The 14216-nt window shown below is 35.7% G+C and overlaps 2 protein-coding genes across 2 annotated transcripts in view; one reads left to right on the forward strand and one right to left on the reverse strand.

Annotated features, from left to right (window-relative positions):
- Positions 1–8073: 8073 nt before the first annotated feature.
- LOC137396809 (testis-specific gene 10 protein-like) overlaps positions 8074–14216 on the reverse strand; it is a 28046-nt gene continuing 21903 nt past the window's right edge. Inside the window, exons 7-11 of the mRNA XM_068083121.1 lie at positions 13478–13627; positions 11778–12027; positions 10276–10430; positions 9433–9535; positions 8074–8169 (exon numbers count right to left, since the gene is read on the reverse strand). Of these exons, the coding sequence (XP_067939222.1) occupies positions 9527–9535; positions 10276–10430; positions 11778–12027; positions 13478–13627 (564 nt within the window). The 3' untranslated portion in view covers positions 8074–8169; positions 9433–9526. The remainder of the gene's footprint in view (positions 8170–9432; positions 9536–10275; positions 10431–11777; positions 12028–13477; positions 13628–14216) is intronic.
- Positions 8724–9210, forward strand: LOC137397444 (uncharacterized). Its single transcript, XM_068083734.1, has 2 exons — positions 8724–8733; positions 8849–9210. Exons 1-2 carry the CDS (start codon positions 8724–8726, stop codon positions 9208–9210), a joined length of 372 nt encoding a protein of 123 aa, XP_067939835.1.

Consider the following 14216-nt stretch of genomic DNA (forward strand, 5'->3'; position numbering starts at 1 on the left):
TAGTTAGCAACAACTAAATGGTAACTTATCTGACATCCTCGGATAATAAGTTTGACATGCACTGTTAGGTGCTCCCAGTGTTTACTTAGTCATTTATATATTGACTAATTCAAGTCTGTTTGGTGGTTGCTAAGAAATGGCATCAGGAAATATTACTGAATGATTGACTAGCCATCTTTTACTCTAAATACACTAATTGGGAATGATTTCTCTATGAAATAGTGAGTCATATAACTGCCCAAACCCGCAGACGTAACTAAATGTAGTTGATTGAGAAAGCCGGACATTTCAAAACAAATTGGTAAAAAGACCTAAAGTGAAAAAAGTAGATTAGTTATGATAAAGCACAAAAATGATACACCAATTTTTTAAAATGGTATTTTTGACGTAAAATGGTGTCCATGATTTTGGTTTTTTCAAAAAGTAGATCCAACCACTTCAAAAAGTCAATGAATTATTAGCTTATTGATAGTTTCGTTTTATATTGAACTGAAACAGTCTGAAAAAATGAACAACTGAATACATAGACCGACAACGTAAAAATACATAGACAACGTAAAACAACACCCGATGTTGGTGCCTATTGAAAATTTAAAGCAAAACAAAATGTGGGTATTAGAATCTTCTAGTACATAAGAATGCTATCTGTAAGTCGTCTGCCCTCTACACTACTAAGTGGGCCTAGGGGCCTTTTTCTCTCTCATCATTAATTCACTAGCTTTTTACCTAGTGCAAATGTATTTAAACAATATGAAAAGAAAAGGATTTTGCTTAGTGAAAAGATAATGTCAATGGACAAAGACTGCCTGTATTCATTGGATAATGCTCACTATTTATTGAACAAACTCACTGGCTAAATACGGAAAGTAAAGTAGCTCTGAATATATATTAAATTTACTTAATAAAAGTATCCTGATGTGATATAATGAACAGCTCTGAGCTACAATATAGATAAGTACATTACGAGTAAGAGAACTAGCATATAATGACTAGCATATGTACTAGCATAGATTTAGTTTTCTCTCCAATAAACTTGTCCTGTTCCATCAGTTTAATCTTGAGATTAGCACTAAAATGTAGACAACAAATTATAGCTGCTTGTAAAATAAATACAGGTGAAATTTAAAACTTTTAGCATTTAATCGACTTGAGATTTAAGTAACTCCAGCCTCAACAGCTATACCCGTCATAAATATACTATATAAAGCCTTGGCTCCCTCATGTTTTATTCTCACATGCAGAAATTCAGTAACTTGCTAGAATTAGCAACTAAACCAAAAGTGTGACCTAACACTATTCTAATTAGACATCATTTTCCACTATGTTGATACAAGTACGATAGCATATGAGTCTCCAGGCAACCTAATTTGTCCTATAGCACTATTACTTAATCTTTACCTTTCGGGAGTTGTTGCATTCACTTTTGGGAGTTGTGCAGCAAATCACAGACAGAGAACAACTCCCAATTAAATGATAGTCTGAGAACAACAAACAGCATTGTAATCACACAAGCATTTGGGTTGCTGATGATGACTGTTTAACAAGAATTTACAGATTACAAACAAGCTAAATTAAGATATGAAGTGATTCCTTGTAAAAATTCTAACAAATAAAAAGTAGTATTCAATTTAAAAATACAGTGCACCCTCGAGATACGATTACCCTGATATTTGATTTTTTCACCTTACAAAGTCAATTATTGTGATATTTTCACTTCGCTATACGATTTTTATTTCACCATACAATTTTGAGAAAAGTTTCGCTCGAGTTAAAATTTGGCGGTCGGTGTGCTCATAACGCACAATGAAATAAAAAAAAACACCGAAATATAGTTTGCCGAAAACATCTTCAGAACGTCTAGAAGAGACACGATGATCGACTTCTCTCAGGTCAGCATTCCGCGTGAAAATTTTTGTGTAAAATACACAAGCGAGAGCAAATATTCATTGTAGCGTTACTATATCTTTTACTATAAACTTTTAAGTCAGCATACATATATAACAACAATTATCTACATTTAATTTGTTAGCTATGGAATCTGAGACCGATACAAATGTTACAAAACGAAGGAAAAATGATTTTTATGTCAACAAGTTGGATGTCGTAAATAAGAAGGCAACCGTATTATTAACATTGTCAAGGAATATGATCGCAACCAATCAGCATTTGCAATTATCATTAGCAAGCACAAGAAAGAGCTTCTGACTGAAGATTTGAAGGAGCTAGGTCATGCACGCGATCAGCATTCAAAAGGAGCAACCATTTAGTAAGGGCGAGGAAGTAGAAGATACAGAAAACCCCACATTGGTAGAAATATTTCAAGTGTTTAATTTACTGATGTGGACTGGTACATTAAAACAATGCATGTATAATATATATCATTTATCTCTTGTGTGCAATGTTTTTATATTTTATTCATTTTATTTGTTTCCTTTTGATTTTATGTTTTATTTTTTTGTTTAACCGTGTCTTTGCAGGTGGGCTTGTTATCTCCTACGTGAATACAATTCATCGTATGTATGTAACTCATATAACTAGCTTTTTAAAGCCCTTCCTCTAGAGTATAAATGCGTACAAACTTTGTACATATGGTTACATTGATTCTTGTACACATTTCATACAAGAAAAACTACTGTATCACCTTTTCTGGATCCTTCTACAAGCTCTAGCTAGCTAGCAGTTTTCTGCATTGCACCAACATTTTTTTCTTTTAAACCAGAATAAAAATTGGACTAGACAACCTTCTTTCTGCTTTATTTGCTACATGTACCAGCTAAAGTCACTCCAAAGGTATGTACGTCCTGTAAAATAGTAAATAAAATTTCATTTTTCGTTTTGGTAGCCATTAAATGGTCAGGTGTGAGAGAGGCCGCTTTCGATAACTGCATCGTTCGGCCTTTCTTATTGAATTCTGGATGAAAAAGGTTTCAACCAAACACGCTAAATTTTATAATGAAAGTGAAGACAGAAACTTATGAAGGATAAAATTTCGTAATAACAGTTGAAATTCAGTAAAATAGTTCAAAATACATACTAAAACTTTGTTTTAAGGGTGAGTTTGGCAAGCTAAACCTATCTGAAGTAAATTCAGCGTTTATGTTATGCGTACCTTTTGAAGGTAAGAACTTGTTACCGTACGATCTGCATTTGGAACACAGATTACAATTTTACAGTATTGCAGATTATAACCACTAGGTGCACTTAATACAATGCAGCTACTGTAGGTAACTATAGTTACTAAAGTTAACATACTATTTTGTTACTAATTTTCAATATGTACAGCATTTTTATAAAATTTTGGACGATTTTTACCTTCTTTTTCTTTTTAATTGTATAATTACAATGGTTTCTATACTCAAACATACGATTTTTTTGCCATACGATGCCAGCCTTGGAACGGATTAACATCGTATCTCGAGGGTGCACTGTAATGCTAAAAAGCGTGCATTTTATAGTCAGGGTGTAATTGGAGTCTTCTATAGTTTTGTTTAAAGTGCAGATCAGTGGATGTACAATTGGCATCTATGGAGAGTCATTCGTATTCAGACAAAAAATTTAACATTGAGCCCTTGATGACAGAACTAGCTTACATATATATCTACATTCTAGCAGACTCAGCGACACAAAAACATGAATAAAATGGAATGTTATGCAACTTGGTCGTTCAGTCTCAAGTCCAACCTACATTGCCTCGTCGATGCCAACAGTTTACGGCTCACGTAATCGACGATGAATGCCGAAAGGAAAACGCTGTCATATGGAGAATATAGTGTGAACCAGCTTTTAGCTTTAAAATACATTTAACACTCCCAAAATGCTCTAATCACGCTGCTAAATAAGATGAGATAATACCCTAGGACACTTATATTTTGCTAGTATTTAGTTTCGTGAGTAGCATACAGAGTAAAATTTTGATGTAACTTAATTTCGCAGCTCTGATGAGTGCAAAAGTATAGTGATGTGAAAACAAATGCAGTGGATCAAGCATAATTAGTTTTCTCAGGTTCGGTTCACCGGTAAAAATTTTTTTTCCAATTTGGGACTTGTTTGTAATTGTGAACCGCAGGTAGAATTGTGTGGCCGAGATCGATAATGCAATTTGATCGCTTGCTACCAATGGTTTCTTGGACTATCAATGACCAAAGCTATTTAATTTCGCGTTTTCGCTCGTTCGTTATGATAGCTTAGTTTTGCTCATGAAATTTTCGCGCGAGGATGACTCCGCAAAAACGCGAAAGTTAGATGAGGCAAATACATAAGTGTCATAGGGTATTCTTGCTCCACCGTTTTACATAAAGCTAGGTTAGACATTAGAATAAGTTAGTGTTTTGTTTCAGCTTCAGAGGATTTAGCTTTGAGCTTCCTTCAGCTTTAGAGGATGGTTAACACTCCCAAAATGCTCTAGTCACGCTACATAAATTAGATGAGATAATACTTATGCTCTACACTATCACTCAAAGCTAGGTTAGATATTAGACTAAGTTAGTGTGTTTTAGCTATACAGCTCACAATAGAAGAGATGATACGGAATGAAAACTGTAAACATAAACATTATCAGAGGACAAAACATACCAAGACAATTATCGATGTAATCAATATGATTTAAACAGCGAACAAAGAAGTACGCTAACATCAGGAAAAAAATATCAAATTAAGTCATTTTATCCAGGTACTAGTTAAGTTACTTGTCAGTGTATAAGGTCTTTGTCCATGTGCAACGACCAGGTAGATAAAAACAAAACTTGACTTTCAATGGCTGTATGACACTAGTTCAACTAAAAGACATGCAGCATACTCATTAAAAGCAAGGAAAAGGTGAAACACAAGGAGAACGCTCTTTAGCGAGTCACCAGTAGGCATCCTCAACTAAAAGCAAATGAGTGGGCTGCAGTGTGCTTAGAGTAAAAATGAATTTGAGTGTTTGTTTCCATACAACGCTAGCCTAGTGAAAACCTTCATATGGTGCTACAATTTCATCATGGACACAGCTGTGTCGCTGTCATTCCGCCGTGATATAGAGTCGATATGTGGATGCGTAACACGCGTGCAATGCCCCACTTATAAGTGCCATTGAAATAACCTTGGCCACTAACGGCATCGCACTAGTGCATGCGTGTAGGTATTGGTTTTCTGTTGTTTCACATGCCAAAACTTTTGAAAATATGCTCTAACGTATCTGTTTTTATTTGAAAATGGCAGAAGCGAAGGCTGTATGGATTGACTCTGAAAGCGAAATAATCCTCGACTATAAGATTAGGAACAGTGCTTACACAATACATGAGCAGCAGGATATTTCATTGTATCAGCAACAGTAACTAAGTCTGTTGATTAACTAGCTACTGATGTGCATATTGATTAATGTCATAAGTGGTAGTTTTTTACTGATCACGCATGATTTGTTTTGGCCTTGACCTCTTTAAAGATACAACCTCGAAATACGACATTGCACAACTATCCCTCTCCTATATTACCCAACTAGCTGTACTACCCGGTGTTGCCCGGGTAATAAAAAAGTCGTTGGACAGAAAATTGATTTGCATTTAACATATAACAACATTTCCCATTCTAACTTTCAAACTACATATCATTAGAGAAATGTTTTGTGTAGTTGAAATAAGTTGAAGTTGAAATAAACACAACTGTAAAGGTTTTAAAACTTTGTCAAACAACTGAACTTTCAAGCTATTAGCCAGGCACATTGCCAAAGGAAAATTCCATTAAGCTACTTAATAAGCTAAGCTTCTAATGGCGGTAGGCCATGACTTTGCATCTGCATTGTTGTCCAGCTACAGCTATTCTAATAATAGCTATAGCCGGAATGACAGACACATACACGACATACTTTGAGAAATATATATAGATAAAACATGATCTGCTTGTCGGGCCATGCGTAGGGTTTCGAAACTAACGCACCCAGGTGTCGTTACACCATCGCTGTATGGAAAATTAGTATGTATGCTCGCTTGAATAAGTCATTCAGATACGTGACCTCTGCAATGGTACTGATATTGATACCAGAATCCGCTGGTATAGAATAGCTGAAAAAAACAAAGGCTGATTAGTAATATGGTGATTGCTAACTCGAACCTACTCGGTGCATAAAAGTTGCTTCTTTAAAATGACATCTAGAAATTTGCTGAGCCTGGTTGGTATCACTACCAATGTTAACCTTTAATATCTGAATGACTTATCATCCAATCATTTTTCTACAAATCTGAAATTTCAGCTGCTTTTTAGAAACCACTTGTTCTAGTAATGTAACCGCAACCTAGTAGACTAACAGATATCTCAGACTTCAAGTCTCAACCACTCAGATATATATGTATAACTAATTTAGATCCTGTTGAGTTATTTTAATTTATACCTTAGCAGCGCTGCCGTTAAAATGTGCAAAAAGATTTTCCTGTAAATTCGAATGACAATAAATGAACCATGTTTATCTTTGTTGACAGCAGTGAATATTATGGCAACCAATCACAAGCTAGGAGGAATACAGTGCCTCTATTATCATTACAAAAGTATATGATACTAGTACACTCGGCAGTTCCAAGCACCGTGAGAGACCGTCATGAGAAACCAGTATGTGCATAATTAACTCATTCGATACTAAATTGATATGGACCATGATCTGATATCGGAAAACACAAAAAATCTACTGATGAATGAGCATCTCAATGAAACATCAACAGCAAATGAGGAGTTGTCTATTATTTGCAGTAATAAGAAACTTTCTGACGAATATTTTTGAAGCAGTAAAACTGAGGTACACAGTTCATATATGCATATGAGCTACACAAAAGCTCAATGATCCAGACAACAGATATTATTATGATGACCAGTACCCTTGGCAGCCCGTGTACTGTGAGATATCACCATGTGTAATCAGTATGTGCATAATTATCCTATGATGTAGTAAGGCAGCTGAATAGGGTAATGGTTAGGTCTCCGGTTGGTAAAATGGCGGGTACGACTTCAAGTTGCGTGCGAGGCAACCTTTTCCACTAACATCATTCCTGTGGCTTCAGATAGACTGACACAGTAAATTATTACAGTAAAGGTTTTTTGAGCTCCCAAATCATGGCATGTAATCTCTATAAGTAAGATAAAGCTAAGCTTACATCTCTGCAGCTTTTTCCTCAGCATCAGCGTGAGCTCCATCAGCCAGACGGCTGTGTTCCTCCAGCAAAACAACCTTTTCTTTTAAAGCTTCCTCTTTCTCCTCCAAGCACCTCTTCTCAACTTCTGTGTAAAAACAACATATGACATAGCAAGCTACCAAATTAGGAAAGCCTTACTATATGCTAATAAGTTGTCTGTTTCGATTGGCTATGGAAAGCTAAAAACTTGAAACAAAATGCAGAGCAATACTACAAAGAACATACAACTACGCTAAAATTTAAACACTACAAAAACGATTTCAGCATAAATATTGAACGCAATGAAAAGAACATCAATAATTTTTCATTTTTTTGTTGAAGACAAACTTTGCAAGAATAACTGAATTCTCAGTATTACAACATTTCATACAAACTTTAGAACACGCTGTGAAGCAAGATGTCAAAAATAGAACAACAATTGAGTCAAACCAACAACTACGGGTATAGAAAGTTTGAAGGTGTTTAGTGTAAACTACACAACTATGATGTAACATATTTTATGAATTCAACTGAACAACCAGGAGACAGGCAACTTTTGAATTTATCTCAGTTTAGAAACGAGCGCTGGCGTCAGGACCAGAAAAACCTTTTTAAAATTTCAATGTGTTTTAGTAAGATGATATCTCCAAAACTAGCGTTAAACCTGCCAGCTATTTAAAAACCATTAAACCAAAGTTTGTGTAAAATCTGCATTATATAAAAGCGTTAAACAAGACAGGAACACGAAAGGCTATACATACTATGATACAAATAGCAATTCTCACACAGAGTAGAAAACTAAAAGAACCAACAATGCATGACCGATATGTGACAAATTGCATACTGATGTTAGCTGTGAAACGGATTTAATAAGCTAAAAAGGTCAGATCAAAGGCCTTACCACTATAGTTAATCCTTTCTTGCAGGGAATCCCTTTCCTGTTCAACATTACTCAAGGCTAATTTTAGTTCTATTTTGCATGTCTCTAGTTTGCTTGATAGGTCAGCATTCCGTAGGTAGAGGTCATCCCTCTCTGCAGAATATCGAGTGTGAAGACAGCAAAGCAACACAATAAACTTGATGATGAAAAATGATGACTACTGTCAGACAGGAGAAATAGTATGGCTATTGAATGACAAGCATAACTTCCTGTTTACGATCCGTGGAGTTTGAGACTGGTCCACATTATACATCATCATCGACTAAGTGCACCGTGAATTGATGGCATCGTCAAAACAACACGGATATGCCAGGAAAGTTTGCTGCAGTAACTTTCGCAACAGTTTTCTGAGCATCAACAACAGCCTGTACAATGTGCATCATTTCGGTGATGAAGATTTGCTGTCGCGGATCCCTTAATCTATTAATCTCCATTTGTGGTAGTCGCTGCAGGACTAGTATGCAATTTACAGATGCGGCACGAAATATGTACCTTCGAGAAAAGTTAAAAAGTGAAAACAAAACAAGCAACAGCGTGAGTATTTGCTGATGCAAACATGCAGGAGTTTGTAATAGCGTGAACATTATTATTATCATTATTATTATTATCACCGACGATCATCAAAGTATTGTGGCATCAATGTCGTGATGCGGCGACGTTTGAGCCAGCCTTTAGTAGTACCACAGGAACTTCTCACACACTAAACATTGGAGAGCTATAGCTTTTTAGAATCAAAATGCTGTTGAAATAGAGAGTTATGATGTTGTTATAGAGAGGGACAATGTCATTATAGAGAGTGACGATGTTGTTACAGAAAGTTACGATGTTGTAATAGGGAGTGATAATGTTGTAATAGAAAGTGACGATGCTGCTATAGAGAGTTACCATGTTGTAATAGAGAGTGACGATGTTGTGGTGGAGAGTTACGATGTTGCTATGGAGAGTGAAAATGTCGTTATAGAGAGTGACAATGTTTTTACAGAGAGTTATGACGTTGTGGTGGAGAGTGACGATGTTGCTATAGAGAGTGACGATGTAGTTGTAGAGAGTGACGATGTTGTTACAGAGAGTGATGATGCTGTAATAGAGAGTGACGATGCTGTAATAGAGAGTGATGACATTTCAACAAAATAATAATAGTTTCACAAGAACTTTCTATGAGAGTTTTTGTAACCTTCACTGGTAACCAAACTTAAATTATATTAATAGATGAATTACTTTACTAGCAACCTACAAATATAGACTGTTAAAAATACGTAAAAAGGTGTCAGTCTTTTACAGAAGTCTGAGCAAGATACTGCAAAAACAAACTTGCATTAATGCTAAAAAGATAATATAACAATAAAAAACAAGCACCTGCTTCAGTTGTCTCTAGCTTACTTTCAACATCTGTCAATGATTGAGTCATCTCTTTTTTGCATGTCACCAGGGTATCAAACCTACTATTCAGTTATGTAAGCTGTAACACAAAAACCTTATTGCTCTGTGTCTAAAGACATAGTTACACTAAATAGCGTCTTTTGTAAAATATTCAGTGTAAGTTTTGGAATTTAGCTTTCTTGATTATATTGAAATATTCAACAGAGAGAAGACAATTCCCAAATACTATTGAGAGTAGCATGACTTGGTCGGGTAAGAAATCTGGGTGCATCTGCTGCGATGTAACCTTCACGTGTAGGTAAGCAAGAATAGACACAAATCATGCAAAATATGGTGAACTCTCAGATAGACCAATTCGTATACACTGGACTAGTGTGCATCTAATATTCTTGTCACACGACGCAAATGTTCTGGTGTAAGAAATCATATATCACATTTTATCAGTTTATGCTGATGCTTTGAATGACATGCTCACTTCATTGCTGGCTATTACTAGCCAATAGGTGAGTGATTGCTGTTATTATTAGCCAATGGCTGAGTGTTTGCTGCCACTACTAACCAATGAGTAAGTGTTTGCTGCTATTATTAGCCAATAGGTGAGTGTTTATTGCTATTACTAGATATCATGCTCCAAATGCAGTAAGTTTTACTGTTTAAAAGGTACTCAAGGTTTCCCAAATGCTAGCATTTTTATACGAGTGCAACAGGACTATACACAAGGCAGACTGACAATGGGTAAACTCAAAGTAGGCCGTGTGACAAACAAAAGCACAAATATCTAATATTTTGGATTGAGAGTCCGAGGACAATAGGCTATACCTGCAGAGTGAGGCTCGCTCGAGCAGCCTCACTCTCTGCTTGTGTGGTGGCCATGAGCTCCTCCAGTTTACTGCACCAGTTTTCTCTGGCAGCCAGTTCATTGTTGAACCTGTCAGTATCTAGCTTTTTACTCCTCTCTAATTGCCAGATCTCACCTGTTAATAAGATTTAGGCTGCCACTAATATCGACTAATCTTCTACCTTTCCATTTACTCTACTATAGTTTGGATGCAAAGCCCGAACATATGTTTACTAGTGTCCTCAAATCAGCTGAAGTCTACAAGTGATAGTTTAACTCTCTGATCTGACATATACAGTGCACTCTCAGGATACGATTTTGATCAGTTCCAGAGTTGGCATCGTACAGTGAAAAAATTGTATGTAGGGGTATAGAAACCATAGTAATTATATGACGCCAATATTCCCTGGTATAAATCATCAAAATTTTATATAAATGCTGCACATATTAATAGCTAGTGATAAATTAGTATTTTAACCTTAGTGACTATAGTTACATAGTAACTTTAGTAATATAGCAACTTTATTATATTTAGTGTATTTAGTAGTTACGATCTGCAATAAAATGAAACATTATAATGTACCGTAGGGAGTTCTTACCTTCAAGACAGAACTATGTACATGTATAACATTAACTTTGAATTCACGTCAAATAAGTTTAGCTTACTAAACACACACTTAAAGTTAAGCTTTAGTATGTATTTTCAACAATTTAACTGAATTTCAGCTTATCACTGAAATTTTATCATTTATCAGATTCGGTCTTCACTTTCCCTATAACTTTTAGCGAACCTGTTTAAAACACTTTTGAACGTAATTCGGCAAAAAAGCCCAACTGATGATGTCTTCATAATGGAGCAGATTTTTATTAACAGATTAAGAGAAGTTGTCTGACCTTCTGTTTAAAGAGATCGCAACTCCATCTTTGCTACTGGTTTTAAAAAAATAGTATTAGTTTGTCACACGAGAATTGGTGTACTGCGAGAAATAGGTCATCGTGTCTCATTCAAGCATTGTGCAAATATTTTCGGCGTACAGCATTTTGGCGTCCTTTTTATTTTGACCTACGTAATAAGCACACCGGCTGCCAAATTTAAACTCAGGCAAAAATTTTGTTGAATTTGAATAGTGAAAAAGATTCGTATGGTGAGGTGAAAAAAATCATCCTGTTCCACTTCATATGGGAAAAAAATCATACATCAGGGTAATGGTATACTGAGGGTGCACTGTAATGAAAGACAAGAGCGCATGCACTCTCTTAAATCTGACAGTCATCATGGAGTTTCCTACCTCTGACAGCCAAGAGCTAGCTAGTACTTTCTTACTTCTGACAGTCAAAACCTAGCAATGCGTTCCTTTCTACTGACAGTCAAAACCTAGCGACGAGTGACCTACTACTCGAAGTCAAAACCTAGCGACGAGTGCCCTACTACTCGAAGTCAAAACCTAGAAAGCAGTTTTGAAAAACAGCCAGTAGTTCTTACTTCTTAAAGAGGAAAGTTGTTCGTGCAAATCACTCAGTTGTTTCTCATCGTCTAATTGCTTGTCGAGTGCCTCCTCTCTCACTACATCAAGTTTCTCCCTGAGCTTAACTCCAGCCTGTGTTTCTGTTGCTAGTGATAGTTTGAGGGCCTCATTCATCCTCTCCAACTCAGCAATTTGCTTTGCATACTGATCAACAATTTGCTGTCTTTTCCTATTGTTTACATCAGTAGAGTTCTGCAGCTTTTCTTCCTGTATAACAGCGAGTCCGAAACAAATCAGAGAGAAGACATTGTACAAAGTATATGACCATGGCTAAAGTCAGGAGAGCAGCAACTAATTGGCATTCGAATTTGAAAATATAAAATTATAATTTCAGATTTAGCGGCATAAAATGTCTACTGCAATTATTCAGAGGGTCTGAACAACGGTGCTCAGGTTGCTAATGGAAAACAAGTGAACAGCAAACATGAAAATAGACCACACCTCAAAACTATATGCAACTCAAATCAAATGTGCAAAATGATTTCAATTCAACTCGGCAAATTGAATCTAAATGAATTGAATTTAAGAATTTGAATTAGATAGAGAAGAGTCAGAGAACGTAAAAGTCTCAAAAGGTTCAGGATTGTTCATATTACTAGAGCAGTAAACTGTGAGCCTTTTTCGAGTTAAATTATTTATGATAAATCAAATCAATGATTGGAAAAGATTAGTATATGTTCATGTTTTACTGGAAGCTTTTACAGACAAGGTTAGCAAGAAACTGTTGAATTTTAGCCAGTTTATATTGGTCAACCTCTGTGTTCGGCTCAGACCTTAGCAATACTGAATATGAGTATATCAAATCACTTCATTACCCATCCTTTAAAGCACTAATATGTTGTATGCTATAAATCAATCACATCAGTTTAGCAGTGCTCTAAATCCATTGTATAGTTGTTATTAATGCACTTCGACTGTTATGTGAGATGGTTGTACTGACTAGCAGGAAAAGTCACTTTGGGTGCAATCACAAAATGATGATGTGCATATTTGACATTGAAAAGGGTTCTAACATTCTCCTTTGAGAACTCTTCAATGTATCACAACTTTTTTATATGCCGTAATGTTATTAGAAATGTACAAGCTTTTAACTCTTTCGCTACCGTAAGCCGATATATCGGCTTTTCAATACGATTTCACTTTTCTTTTAATTACGAAGCCTATACAATAGCTAGACCAATCAAATTTTGTCTCCAGTGAAACAACCTTGTTCCCAATCAGGTGCATCTAAAAAAATTTTTTTTGGTTCAATGATTCCATTTCTATTTATTTTTCAAAACGGCAAAACCAGATCGTTATCGTCATGGCAAGGAAAAACACACCGCGTTCGTTCAACGCAAATGACACGTTAGATATTGCACAAGGGTGGAATTTACTTTGTACCTATCTTGTAGCAAATTTTGTTTGGAATAAGATGCATTTTACAGTAAAACAATATCTGTTTTTATTCTCGAGATATTGCTAAAGTACTAGCGGTATATCGGCTTTTCGAAAAATTTGTTTTATTAATTCAAGCAGAATATTCATTCGGTAAGATTTTAACATATTAGTGAGAGTTAACAACCCAAACTCCATTATGTCAGATCGAGAGTATCGAATCAGTTATTTTTTCCATTTCTGAAACTGTCAACAGTAAATGTATGTCCGTAGTTCTAACCAATTGAATCATGTCTTTCTGCTTTTCCAACAGCAAACGACTTTGGGACTTGTACTGGCTCTGTAAGGAGTTGTGCTTCTGTACAAGAGCAGACAACTCCGATCTGAGCCCACTTTCCTCTTCCGACACTGATAGCAACTCATTGACCGCCTGGAGGGTGGAAAAATACAATCGACGAACTATTTAGAAACGATTTAACAAATCTGTCAATGAATATATTGAATATCATTGTAAAATAAGTATGATCAGTTCCATAATAATAGTAACACATTGATAAAATAAAAAATAGTAAATTTCTCTCTTGAAGTATTGCAGGGATTGTAAGAACGCCTACCCAAGGAATGGCATATTTAGATCTGGCTGATTCAAAAAGACCCATGGTTACAGCATGCTATGTATAGTTTGTCAACTCAAATAAACTTATTGTCGAGTTTCAGAAAATCAGTCAATCATTTTGTATTTTCATGCACACTTTACTCACTATTTGCTATGATTTTCGGACCTCTATGTAACATACTGCATACTGATGATATTCCTATCTCTATGCAAGCTCATATCGCTAATTAACAAAAACGCAAGCTTCACATGCTCACTGTACAAAATGACTTTACACCTTTGGTCATTCCTGACTATGACTGAACTTAAAGCTGGTACGTGAGTTGTGTTTACAATCAGCAGCCAACCAACAAACTGCACACAGCTAGGATGAGACAACTTCAAGGTAACAGCAAGAGATAAT

Source organism: Watersipora subatra, chromosome 5, assembly GCF_963576615.1.
Source record: "Watersipora subatra chromosome 5, tzWatSuba1.1, whole genome shotgun sequence".
In the NCBI taxonomy this organism is placed as follows: Eukaryota; Metazoa; Bryozoa; class Gymnolaemata; order Cheilostomatida; family Watersiporidae; genus Watersipora; species Watersipora subatra.